Source organism: Cheilinus undulatus, linkage group 15 (assembly GCF_018320785.1).
Source record: "Cheilinus undulatus linkage group 15, ASM1832078v1, whole genome shotgun sequence".
NCBI classification, from domain to species: Eukaryota; Metazoa; Chordata; class Actinopteri; order Labriformes; family Labridae; genus Cheilinus; species Cheilinus undulatus.
This window is the reverse complement of record NC_054879.1, coordinates 20,963,877-20,975,987: the sequence shown is the minus strand read 5'-3', so window position 1 is coordinate 20,975,987 and position 12,111 is coordinate 20,963,877. Positions and strand designations below refer to the sequence as shown.

The 12,111-nt window shown below is 39.0% G+C and overlaps 1 protein-coding gene across 3 annotated transcripts in view; it reads right to left on the bottom strand.

The window, feature by feature from the left end:
• Positions 1-4,866, bottom strand: part of LOC121522803 (dehydrogenase/reductase SDR family member on chromosome X-like) — a 62,274-nt gene extending 57,408 nt beyond the window's left edge. Inside the window, exons 1-2 of one of the 3 annotated variants that reach the window (XM_041807455.1) lie at positions 4,711-4,866; positions 1,499-1,606 (exon numbers count right to left, since the gene is read on the bottom strand). In XM_041807455.1, the coding sequence (XP_041663389.1) occupies positions 1,499-1,606; positions 4,711-4,816 (214 nt within the window). In that variant the 5' untranslated portion in view covers positions 4,817-4,866. Of the gene's footprint in view, positions 1-1,498; positions 1,607-4,261; positions 4,365-4,710 lie in introns of those variants that run through there. The other 2 variants (XM_041807456.1, XM_041807457.1) reach the window with 2 other exon arrangements.
• Between the last annotated feature and the right edge of the window lie 7,245 nt (positions 4,867-12,111).

Here is a 12,111-nt window from a genome sequence, read left to right as displayed (position 1 = left end):
AAACGCCACATCATCAGCTCTAGACACGCCCTAAAACGGGAAGCTTGGTTGTGGAAAAGCCTCGCTGGGCTGCCATACTAAGCAAAACCAAGTAAAGCCAAGCCCCTCAAGGGGATGGAAAAGCCCCATTAGTCTTGTGTTCTTCATTGAAATAAGGCAGTTGACTAACATTTTGAGTCATAGTATCAGTCTATGAAATTAACACTGTTACCTGGTATTGCTGTGGTTTTGTTTACTATACTCCAATATAGAGAACATTATCATAAGATGTATCTGTGTTCTGCTACATAAATAACATAACAGGCATGGATCACATTATACTGGTTTTGTTTAATCCTTTTTATTTTAAAGAGTAAGATTTAAGCACTTTTCAAGAATTATTCAGATCCCAGGTACATTTTTAGACTAGCAGCTTCTTCAAAACCACATATTAATTTCAGCTATTGATGCAATCATGCAGTTAATTCATTTCTTATTCCCTTTTCACAGATCTCAGTATGTATTGCCATTTTGTTTATTCTAACAACATTTCTTTCTGTGGCTCCTTTCTCTTTTTATTTTATTCTTTAGCGATCCAGCCAGCTGTCTTTAAAAAACAAAAAGGCATAATTCAGAGAAAAACAAACCAGCCCCTTCAGCTTCTGTTGTAAGACATGAGTAGTTGATCATTTCTTTTTCAAAAATTCAAAGACTGCCAGTATACATAAGAAATCTTCTAAAATAGCTTTTTATCTTCAATTGAAATATTTCATTACTTTTTAGCGTTATTTCAAATTTGTTTGAACCTGATTTCAAACAAGCTGAGTCATAATTAACTATGCTTTGAAGTGATTTTTGAAGTCTTAATTAATTGCTTGTTGCTCTAGTTATAATTTAGGTAATAATACCCCCTTACTCTGCAATCAGCATGAAAATAATCTCCATACTCATTCCCTGTCTTTCATGTTAGTAGCAAAATGTTAGACCATAACATTCAGCTGTCATCTATGCTGCATGACAAGTATTTCAGTCTTCTCTGTATTACTGCAGCACAAACAGGCAGACTAATCTGCGCCTGTTTAGCAGTGATTGAAGCATCATCAGCTGTGACACAACAACAACCATCAAATCTGCCTTCATTTCCAATCTGCATGCGAGGACTTTGACAGATTGATTTGTCATGTTATAAAGAGGAGTTTCTTCCCATATAGGAAAAAAACTCTTGGGTAATTATTTCTTAGATGCTGTATTTGCTTTTTTCTTTGATCTAAAGGGCTGCCCTTTTGTTGCATTCTCGCATGTCAAGTTTAAATTTACAGCACTACCTGTAAAAATCACAACTAATATGAAGGTTATTTTCAAAGCTCATAACATCATTACTGTTGTGTTTATAGTTGTGTAAAATGTGGGTGTAAACAGATGGAAGTGGGCCTCTCAGTGCATTCATCCTGTCAAAAGGTTGCATCTGCTGCCCCTCAGTCCCATTTGCGTGTCAGTGTTGTGGTGCTTCTTACTGTACCTATGATAACATGCGCCCCCAGCCTGGCCATGTGGTGGACTACCTCATAGCCGATTCCCCTAGCTCCTCCTGTCACTATGGCAACTTTACCATCTTGTCTCGGCATCACTGGCAGAGGCAGAAGAGACACAGATATCAGGGAGAATGTCATTTGATAAGAAAGGTGCTTTGAGATGGTTCATTATTGAAAGAAATGAGAAAGCCTTATGGACTTGCTGGTGGCCTGGACAAGACTCATTACTTTGTTTTTGTATTCCTGAAGCACTCTTGATTTTAGTTCCACAGTTATCATATTCATAAATCAGAGTTTTGACCACAGTTTTTTCCCACATAAAAACAGGCCCTAAGCCAAAAAAAGAAAAAATCCCTTTGACTAAATGAACATATGCAATACAGTGTTTACAAAAGTATTCACCTCTGTGGATGTTTTACCCTTTAGTTGAGTTTATCAATCAATTGTGGTCAATATAATTTGGCTTTTTTTGACAATAACTTCATAATATCAAAGTGAAAACTGATTTTTACAAAGTAATGTGAATAAGACAAAAATGTGAACAGTAAAATAAGTGATTGCACATAAATTCACCCCATTTAAAATGACTGACCTAATAAAACACAGGTTCAGTAGTCTGCACTAAGTAGTCTCAAAATTAGTGAACTGGGGATTACCAGGGTGCAGTGAATGTGTCTCAAGTGATTGTCATAAAAAGGCACTTGTGTCTGGAAGGTCCAGTCACTGGTTAATCAGTATTCCTGGCCACCATTACACCATGAAGACAAAAGAACACCATGAGCAACTGAGAGAAAATGAACACCAATGACTACGCTGAAGGGGTTACAAGCCTCAGCAGCTGAGATGGGAGAGACTCTGCATGCAACTGTTGCCCAGGTTCTTCGCCAGTCAAAGCTTTATGGGAGAGTGGCAAAGAGAAAGCCACTTTTGAAGACAACACATCAAATCCTGACTAAAGTTCACCAAAAAGCATGTGAGAGACTCCATGGTCAAGTGGAAGAAAGATGGTTGGATGAGTTTAAAATTGTGCTTTTTGGCCATCAGACAAGAAGATATGTCTGGCGGACACCAACCACTGCACATCACCACCAAGACACCATCCCTACTGTGAAGCACAGTGGTGGCAGCATCATGGTGCAGAGGGGTGCTTCTCGGCAGCTGACCCTTGAAGGCTTGGAAAGGTAGAGGGTAAAATAAATGCTGTAAAATATAGGAAAATCCTGGAGGACAGTCTTATTCACTCTGCAAGAGAAATACAGCTTGGGAGAAGATTTATTTTCCAGCAAGACATTGGCCTGAAGCACACAGCAAAAGCTAAACAGAAATGGTTTAAAGACAGCAAGGTGAATGTTCTGGAGAGGCCGAGTCAAAGCCCAGATCCTCATCCAATGGAGAATTTGTGGCTGGACTTGAAAAAGTTGTTCACACCTGACCCCCATGGAACCTGACAGAGCTTGAGCAGTTTTGCAAATTGAGGTCCATTGCTGGCTTTTTTGCACAGGCAGCGCTCAGGACCTCAATTTCAGATTACAGCTCACCAGTGCTTATTGTTGCCACATTTCAAAAAATGAGTCCTTCTTTAAATACAATCCTGTTTTCAAATAGCTCCATGTGCTTCATATTACTGTATTTCAAGGAAATATCACACAGAAGACACGCAGACCTAAAAACTACCCTTGAAAATGGACGAAGAAATATGAGTCTGATCTCTTCCACTATTGTAAAAAGTCCCACCCCTTCTTGATTTTGACTGGCACGTAAGGGAGAAGTGACACTGACGAGCACAGTGCTGTTACAAATGTTGAACGATTTTCAACTGAGGGTGCTTTGAGCATGGCGACAAAAATAGCTGACGCTGAGGACAGAACGCTGGACTACATTGGTTTAGAATTGAAAATAAGGACAGCCAGCGCAAAAAAAAAAAAGCCAGCTGTGTACACAGGTCCAAACTGAGTAAAATTGCAGTTTCCAGATGTGCAAGCCTGGTTGCGATCTATCCACAGAGTCAGTGCTGTGACTGCAGCCAAAGGTGCTAACTACTAAATACTGACTCTAAGAGGGGGAATATTTAAGCAGGTACTTACTCACATAATATATTTTGGTTCAATTAACATTACTGTGTAGAAATCTATTTCACTTTGACGTTAAAGATGTTTTTTCCAATATTTTCAGTCAAAAAGTCAAATTGTAAACACCATAAATAAAAATGTAAATGTTACCATGTTACTCAAGACCAGATATGATGCAAAACCTACAGACTTCCTCGATAAAAAGTAAGTAAAGGGAGTAGACTAAGGTACCGCCCAGTCAGCCCTTGGTCTGTGTATTTCAGACTCATGAACTAAATAACAGAGTAAATACAGGAAAAATATTAACATTGTAGCATTTTATGTGCTTTATGTGTGAATACTCAACAGGAAAAATTGCCTTCTAAAGGGTATTCATACTTTTCTTTGTTACCTAACCTAAGTTATACCTACATTATCACACATAAAGGTGCGCTGATGTGGATATGTGTACTCAGAGATTTAATCAAAATCTATTAATTAGGCTAATGTGTTACATAAGTAGCCGAATTACACATGGCTGCCAGTTGAACTAATTACTTGACTAATTTTAACTATAATAAGGTCTGCACACCACTGACACAAACTCTAAATATTCGGTTAAATTTCAGTATGAATAAAACTCATTTGGTATGTATTTTGAATGAATTAGGGAACAGCTCGGACGAATACTATTGCTCATACCTTTCAACAAGTGAGCATGCGTCATCCAGAACACCAGAACGTTCACGTGAAGTCCCACCGGACCAAACTCCGTTGTACTTAGTATAAATTTGAGCCTACTTCAATATCTACTTGTAAAGACGCCAGTGAAATTATACTGTGAGATAAAAGGCTCTCTCTCTGAGCCTTTCTGCTCTTTTCGGCTGTTCTTGTATACACAACAGTACCATATTTCACTGTTGTTTCTACTTTTAATCTGCTCTCGTGTAGCGTTAGCTCATAGACATGTCTGTGGCGCTAGCTAACGTTACTAGCTTTGACGTTTTTGCTTTACATCGCCTGTTTATTACCGGAGCTAGAAACACACTCAACTGTATGTTATTGAGCTCAGTAATACTGAAAACTACCCGCTATGTTGCACTTTACTTTGAAAAATGCGTCTAAGCTATCCAGAAATCTCTTAGACCCACCTGGTAACCTGAAACGTCTACTACAAAGCTGAACCAGCAGGGTCTTCAGACCGAGCAGGTACAAGTTAATAAGTGGTAAAAGATAGGACCGGATGGTCGACAACATCCCTGCCCAGCTCTGTGTCGTAGTGAGCTGTAGCCTGCTGTCTGTGTGTCTGCAGCTCTGGTGGATAAAGATTGAAGATCTCGCGATGGGGTGCGTCCCAATATGAAGTTGTCCACCCTCGCCTCCTTCCTTACCGTGTCTTTCTTTTAATAATTCCTATAATAAGATAGTAAAGGAGGTTGTTTTGTTTCATGTTCAAGCCTTTTAGAAAACTTGTTTTTCTTGAGAGCGTGTAAACTGCTAATTGTCTTGACAGCTCAGTGGCTAGTTGACTTTGAAAAGCACTGGTCTCTTGCTGCGACCCATCACTTAACTGTAGAGCTTTTGATCGTTTGATTGAGAGGGCTCTTCACCGCTGCTTGGCTGCTTGACGTGCCATATGATCGTTCTCTGCAGATCCAACATATTGCTCCCCTTCGCCTATTGACTGTCTTGGTAACTGCTGTCAGACAGGTCACACGTTACAAAGGCAAGAGAGGCATGATAGCATACAAATTTAAGCCCCTGTTTTCCCATGGATGGGCTTTAAGAACATGTTTCTGAAGCACCTCTGCAGCCTCTGTCTTCATGTGCACTTGAGCTGCATGGTGGATGTTTGGTTTTCCTCTCCTAGGATTACTTCAGTCCATCACACCATCTACTTAAGAGACTACTTGTGCAGCAGTGGGAATGTTAGGTGGGACGCAAGCTGAGAAAATTGACTTTCGCCATCCAAGCACTGATTCTGATAGTTTTCTGGACAAATTAAAGAAAATCATATTCTGTCCTGCATTATATAAAGTATAAGAATGTAAGTGATATATACATTAATGATGTAATAACTTTTAAAAAAAGTGTAGCATTCACCATTTGTTTGTCGATTATGAAAGAGGAATAGGGCCACTGAAATAAAAATCTGAGACTCTTTTTTTGTAAGAAAGAGTCAGAATTCTGAGTCACAGTCAGAATTCTGACATTTTTCAGGGATCAGAATTCAGACTTTTTTCTCATAAATCTGTCTTTAATCTCAGAATTCTGACTTAAACTCAGAATTCAGCCTTTGATCCCAGAATTCTGTCTTTAATCTCAGAATTCTGACTTTAATCTCAGAATTGTGTCTTTAATCTAAGAATTCCATCTCTAATCTCAAAAGTCAGACTTTAATCTTATAATTCTGACATTAATCTCAGAATTCTGACTTTAATTACATAATTCTGATTTTAATCTCATAAATCCGACTTTTTCCTTAAAGAGTAAAAAAAACAGTGTCTCAAAAATTTTTTTCAGGGGCCCTAATCCTCTTTCATATTTGACTTTCATTGTCAGTGTCAGTAACATCATTTTCACTTGCAAAGTCTGAAACCTCATGCTACAAACCACAAATTCCAGTAAGCACCAATGCACATTGCACACTGTTGATACTGAAAGCCTTGTGCATGCAGATGTCATAGAAATATTGAAATAATTCAATACGTTTATTCCCTGAACGTTTCCCCATTCACCACACTGTCATCTTTAGCTCAGCCCTATCAATTTTGAGAACGGTAATTCTCAAGTGTTCAGTGCTGAAGTGATCACATTTAGCAAAGATGCTAAAGATGTGTCACATGCACTAAGTAGGCTCACAATCTGTTTATAAATGGAAATATTTCAACACGAGTGGCTACATAAGATACATAAAGCAACCACATAAGTCAGGCTTCAATTATGAGAGCATCCATTCATTCATCCACCTGCTTTTAAAGAGAGCCTACTCTCCATCGACAAGAGCTCAGCTGTGAGTGGTTACATGCGGAAAGTGCTTAGATGAATGCCCTAAATGTGTTTAATGGATGATTGTGATGCAAGGAGAGATCTTTTACAAGAGCAAAGATGGCACTGAACCTTTTAACATCTAATAAAAAGTATATTTCAGTCTCATGGAAATATCACCTGCTGCAGCCATGACAAAATGTTAAAATACTAACAGCTGTTACGAAAGTAATTCATGAAAAGAGGGACATGTATGAGAGTGGAAAATGATTTGGGGTTATCACTGAATCCACATTTGGAAGTTGTTCAGCATAAATGTATGTGTTGTAGATTACCATGTGAGTGAGTAACAAATAGACTCTTTAATTACTTAGGTAGTTTAATCAAAATAACTACTCAACACAGACAAGAAGAGAAAGCACAATGAATAAATAAAAACCTGCTAAACTTAATGGTCACAGGGGTCATTACTGCACAGCAAGAACTCTTACTTTAGAGGTTTTATGTAAATTTTAATTATGAAACTTATGTACTTTAACTCAATTAGAAATTCAGATTAGGAACTAAACATAACATTGCTACATTGTGGCCTTAACTTTGGTAAGGGTTCTTACATCAAATGCAGTATTTATAGACTATAAAAAATGGAAGTTGTCTCTTTTGCAGTTCCCATTAGCTGTATCTGAACAAAGGATGGCATCCTCTAAAGGGCACATTTGAAAAAATATTTTATCACAAGGGTTTCCCATTTTAAAGGCTCCCTCAAATGCAGCTGTCAAATGTGTTTTTCTTTTCTCAGGCCACAAAGGATCCATCCAACATCTTCTAATGGCCCAACATACACTGCAGGCCAATTCCAATGAAGCAACAGACTTTTAAGCAGCCACTCTAATGTAAGTATTTGGTTTCAAGTCAGCGGAAAAGCTTCAGTTAAACCATATGATGTTGGTTATGTTAGACAGTTCCAACACAGGTGAGTTTAACAGGAGCAATGCTTCAGAACAATACGATAATAATAAGTGCTACAGTTGGGGATGCAAACAGTTCATAAACCAGCACAACCCATTTAATCTGGAACTGAACGGCCTACACAGCCTCCAAGAAATGTGCCGATAGGTGGGCAGAATAAATATCTTGATTGCTCAAACATACAAATCCCAATGCCTATCTACATCTAGCAAGTATATTTGAAAAGATGACAAAAAAAACAAAGCTGACCGTTTATAGGAACATAGAAATTATACGGTCTCTTAGTGCAACTGAACTGTCGCGAAACACTCAGAACCTTATTTATGAAAGGATTGTGCAGCTGTCTGTGTTCAAATGAGAGAAAAAAGAACATGCAATTTACAAAGCATGCAATGATATGAATGGGTGAATCTCCCCCCTTCCTATGAAAATACAACTTGTATCAAAATATCATCTAATAAAGACCAGTGCAGCTATTTAGCATTGTAACCCATATATTTTAAGCACATTTCCCACTCTCTCTCAGCCCAGAATGCACATTTTCTGGCCTGTGGTGCCTGAAATATCATCTGCAGTCCACAAAATGTAGATCTCCCCACCTTTTCTGCTAAGTTGTTGCTTTAATTGGTTTATGGTAATGCTATGTGTTACAGGTGGCTTTGGAATTGATTTGGATTTGGCTGATGATTTATACTCGTGTGCCCTTACTAAGTTTTTGTGGCTATGATTTGGCTCACTAGTGTAATCATACACACTTTATTTACGACCATATTTGTCTCATTAAAGCTTCTTAGTGACTGACAGTAGAACTAATATCAGGTTGTGATAAATAACTGAGTGGTACTGTGTGGAAAAGTACTATACATCATAATTTACTGATTTTCAGCACCATGGGAAGGCTAACTGGCTTCTTTATAGCCAGGCAAGCATGTGAACCAGTGCCGTAAAGCCATGAACATTTCTCATGAGAGAACTGCAGCCCACAGCCAAAGTTACACAGTGCTGAAAGCAGGCAACTTGGGTGCTCTGTGAAAATTTGATACACGCCTGTTCCGTGGTGAATGTTATCGTAATGTTGGATCGTCTCTGAACTACTGTTTTAAATTGGAATAGTTTCATGTTGTTGCTTTATTATTAGTGGCATGATTTAGTTTATGATTTATGATCATGATTCAGTAACCAAGACTCCAGGCAACATGCTTATTCATCAGTCAGATCAGCCACGCTCTCTAATAAACCTGGGTATACATACAGTGCCTATCAGACTGTCCTCATAAACTGAGTTACTGTACAAGAAGGAGATTAGTGAAAAAGGCCACCAAGACACCTATGGCTACTGTACAGCAGTTATGGGCTTCAGCAGCTGAGATGGGAGAGACTGCATAAAATAACTGTTACACAGGTTCTTCACCAGTCAAAGCTTTATGGGTGAGTGGCAAAGAGAAAGCCACTGATGAAGAAAACTAATATCAAATCTCCACTAGAGTTTGCCAAAAGTCATGTAGGAGATTACATGTTTAATTGGAAGAAAGATGGTCAGATGAGTCCAAAATGGTGCTCTTTGGCCATCAGAAAAGATGCTATGTTTGGCAGACACCAAACACTGCACATCATCACAAACGTACTATCCCCACTGTGGAGCTCAGTGGTGGCAGCATCATGCCATGGAGATTCTTCTTGGAGTGACACAAAATGATTGAAATGAAATGAATGTGTATATAAAAAGCCTGGTGAACAATCTTATTCAGTCTGCAACAGAACTCGGCTTGGGAGAGGATGTATTTTCCAGCAAAACAATGACCTGAAGTATACAGCAAATTGGTTTAAAGACAACAAGGTGAATGTTACGGAGCGGCTGAGTCAAAGCACAGATCTGAATCCAAATGAGAATTTGTAGCTGGACATGAAAAGGACGCCCTATCCCCATGCAACCTGACAGGGCAGGAGAGGTTTATTTGTTTTGTTTTGTTTTTGTCAAGAAAGCCAAGTAATATTGACCATGGTGATTTATAGAATCAATAAAAGGGTAAAATATCCAAGGGGTGAATACTTTTTATAGGCACTGTAACTTTTATCAAACTATTTTCTATTTAATTAATAAAAATAGATACATTTTCAAAATATTCACTCCTCTGCACAAATTTTACCAATAAATTGAAAAGGAATGAATCATGTTGACTAAAACCCTTTTTGTGTCAGGCAGTAAGCATACCATTTCTACTATAAAATGAACATTTTATTAGGGTCTCTAATGGGGATACCTTGGTTTATGCAACCAGCCTGAAGTGGACCCTCCAGGAGAGGTTTTTGCACTAGCTGCATATTACATCAGAGGCTGCCACTTGTATTTGCCTATAGATATTTAAATAACACTGTGAACTGAGGTGTGATTTGAGTAGCTGTATCCACAGCAGCTAAATAAAGAAGGAACACAACTGACACCAACCTTATAACTCAACAAAGCCTTGACATAAGATTTGATTCACAGTTAACCAGAAATAAACCACAATACTGAGCATGGCTCGGCAACAATTACACTAAATTTTAAGATTATAATCTTTATTAGACAAGAAGCCCACAGACATAATGAATCATGTTTGGGTTGCAGAGCAGAGCCATCTATAAACCATCACTGGCACTCAAGTAGGCCAACCAACCCCCCCAAAGCCCATCATTTGGACTAAATTACTATCATTTCTGTTTAAAGACAGGCCTGGGCCAATCAAAATCACTCCCCTTTATTCTCTTGGCAGGAAAATCATTAGTATTAGACTTCGTCTTGCCCACTTTTCAGTAGTTAAGGTTCAGACTATAGAGCAGCAGCACTGACATGCATTTGGCCCCGGTTATTAAAGTCTGCTTAGAAGGCGGATAAACTGAGCAGCCACATGAAGGGACTGTGTCATCACCACCGCTCTGACGGAGGCTGAGCTCTGGAGGCTGTGAGTGTATTTAAATGTGCACGCATCTCTATTAATGCAAGCTGAGTGAGGATGTCTGTGTGAGAGTTTGCGTGTACGTGTGAGTGTTTGTTCCGCCGCAGCCTGAGAGGTTGGGAGGTCAGCGAGGCGAGCTGCCCTGCTATTGTTTAAAGGAAATCGCATCTCACGCATGACTATGGGATGATTATTTGGGATGATGGGATATCAGAGAGACAGTCCTTCACACATAAACACACAAATGGAGACGTATGTTGCACACACATGAGACATGCAGGGAAAAGGACATGACAGAGGGGTGTATGATGAAAATAACATGTGAACAGCATCAAAATAGCTCAAACAAACAGTCACCTAGTCTTATATGACAACCACTGGCTGGCTGCAAAGCTTGACTTGTCTAACTTTGTAAATCCAGTCTGACAACAGTTCTACGACATCTGTGTATGTGTGTGTGGTGCTGCCAGTTCAAATGTAGGCTTTACTTCATGTTTGGAGCAGATTTATCCCTTATGAGAGGAGAAGGTGAAGGATTTTAGTTATTTTTAGCAGTAAATGCCACCCACAGTTTGATGGTTTTGACAGGCTGCTGCTCAACACTTTTGCAGAAGTTTTTTTTTTTTCTCTTTACTGATCAACCGCCACCCAAGGGATATGATAGGTGAAGTGTCATATTGCAAAGAAAAGGGATTTTCCATGTTTGACATGGGTAATTTGGGCTCCAAAGTGCAACAGGCTGTGAGGATTGATGCTGTCTTTTCCTTTCACTTTGAGCTGCCTCTCTGAAAGATTTACCAAAGACAGTTGCCTCTATCTCCATCTGAAGCAGAAATCAGGGATTGATTCTAAGCTCAGGCAGACAGAGCTTCAGGCTAAACAGTGTCCCAAAATGAGACAGCAATTTTGCATGCAGGAAAGACAATCGATGAGGGATGTTTTTTTTACCAAGCAACTTAAAGCATAAATGTCTGTTTGCAACTACTTTAGTTGTTGTTGTTTGGGGGCTTTGTGCCTTTATTCTAATAGGAAAGGGGATTGAGCAGGAAAGTGGGGAGACAATGACAGGCACTGCAGGCTGAACTTAAAAGCTTGGAGGACTGCAGCCTCCCTACACGGGATGTGACCTAAAAGCCATGTCTCTGTGCAACTACTGGGTAAAATCTGGTTTGTTGGAATACCAGATGGAGGATCTCTATCAGGCTGAGTGTGGGCATACAGACAAGGTTAGAAAAGTGTGTCAAGCTTTACCCTATATACGCTTGTTTTTGCAGTGTCCTTTTTGCACAATTGGCAAGTAGGATGCACTTGTGAAAGCAACAAACATTAAGTTTACACATCGACAGGTTTTTAGTAAATATATTTATTAAAGTAGATATAGTAAAATATTCAAGACAGTCTGACTGCAGATATACATCTCTGACAGCCCTTCTCGCAGATGGTTCATGTAAGACACCATCTCTGTCAGAGCAGAAATAAAAAAAATTTCAAAATAAAATTGGACCAAACTTTCATTTGGGATTAGGGTGAGGGTAAATTTAAAGGTTAGGATACCAAAAGTTAAAGTTAGAAACCTGACCTGCAAAACCTGATCACAAAATGTTTAATGAAGTTGGGTAAACAGGAAAAAGATCGTCCTCTTTGAAAATCATTATAATG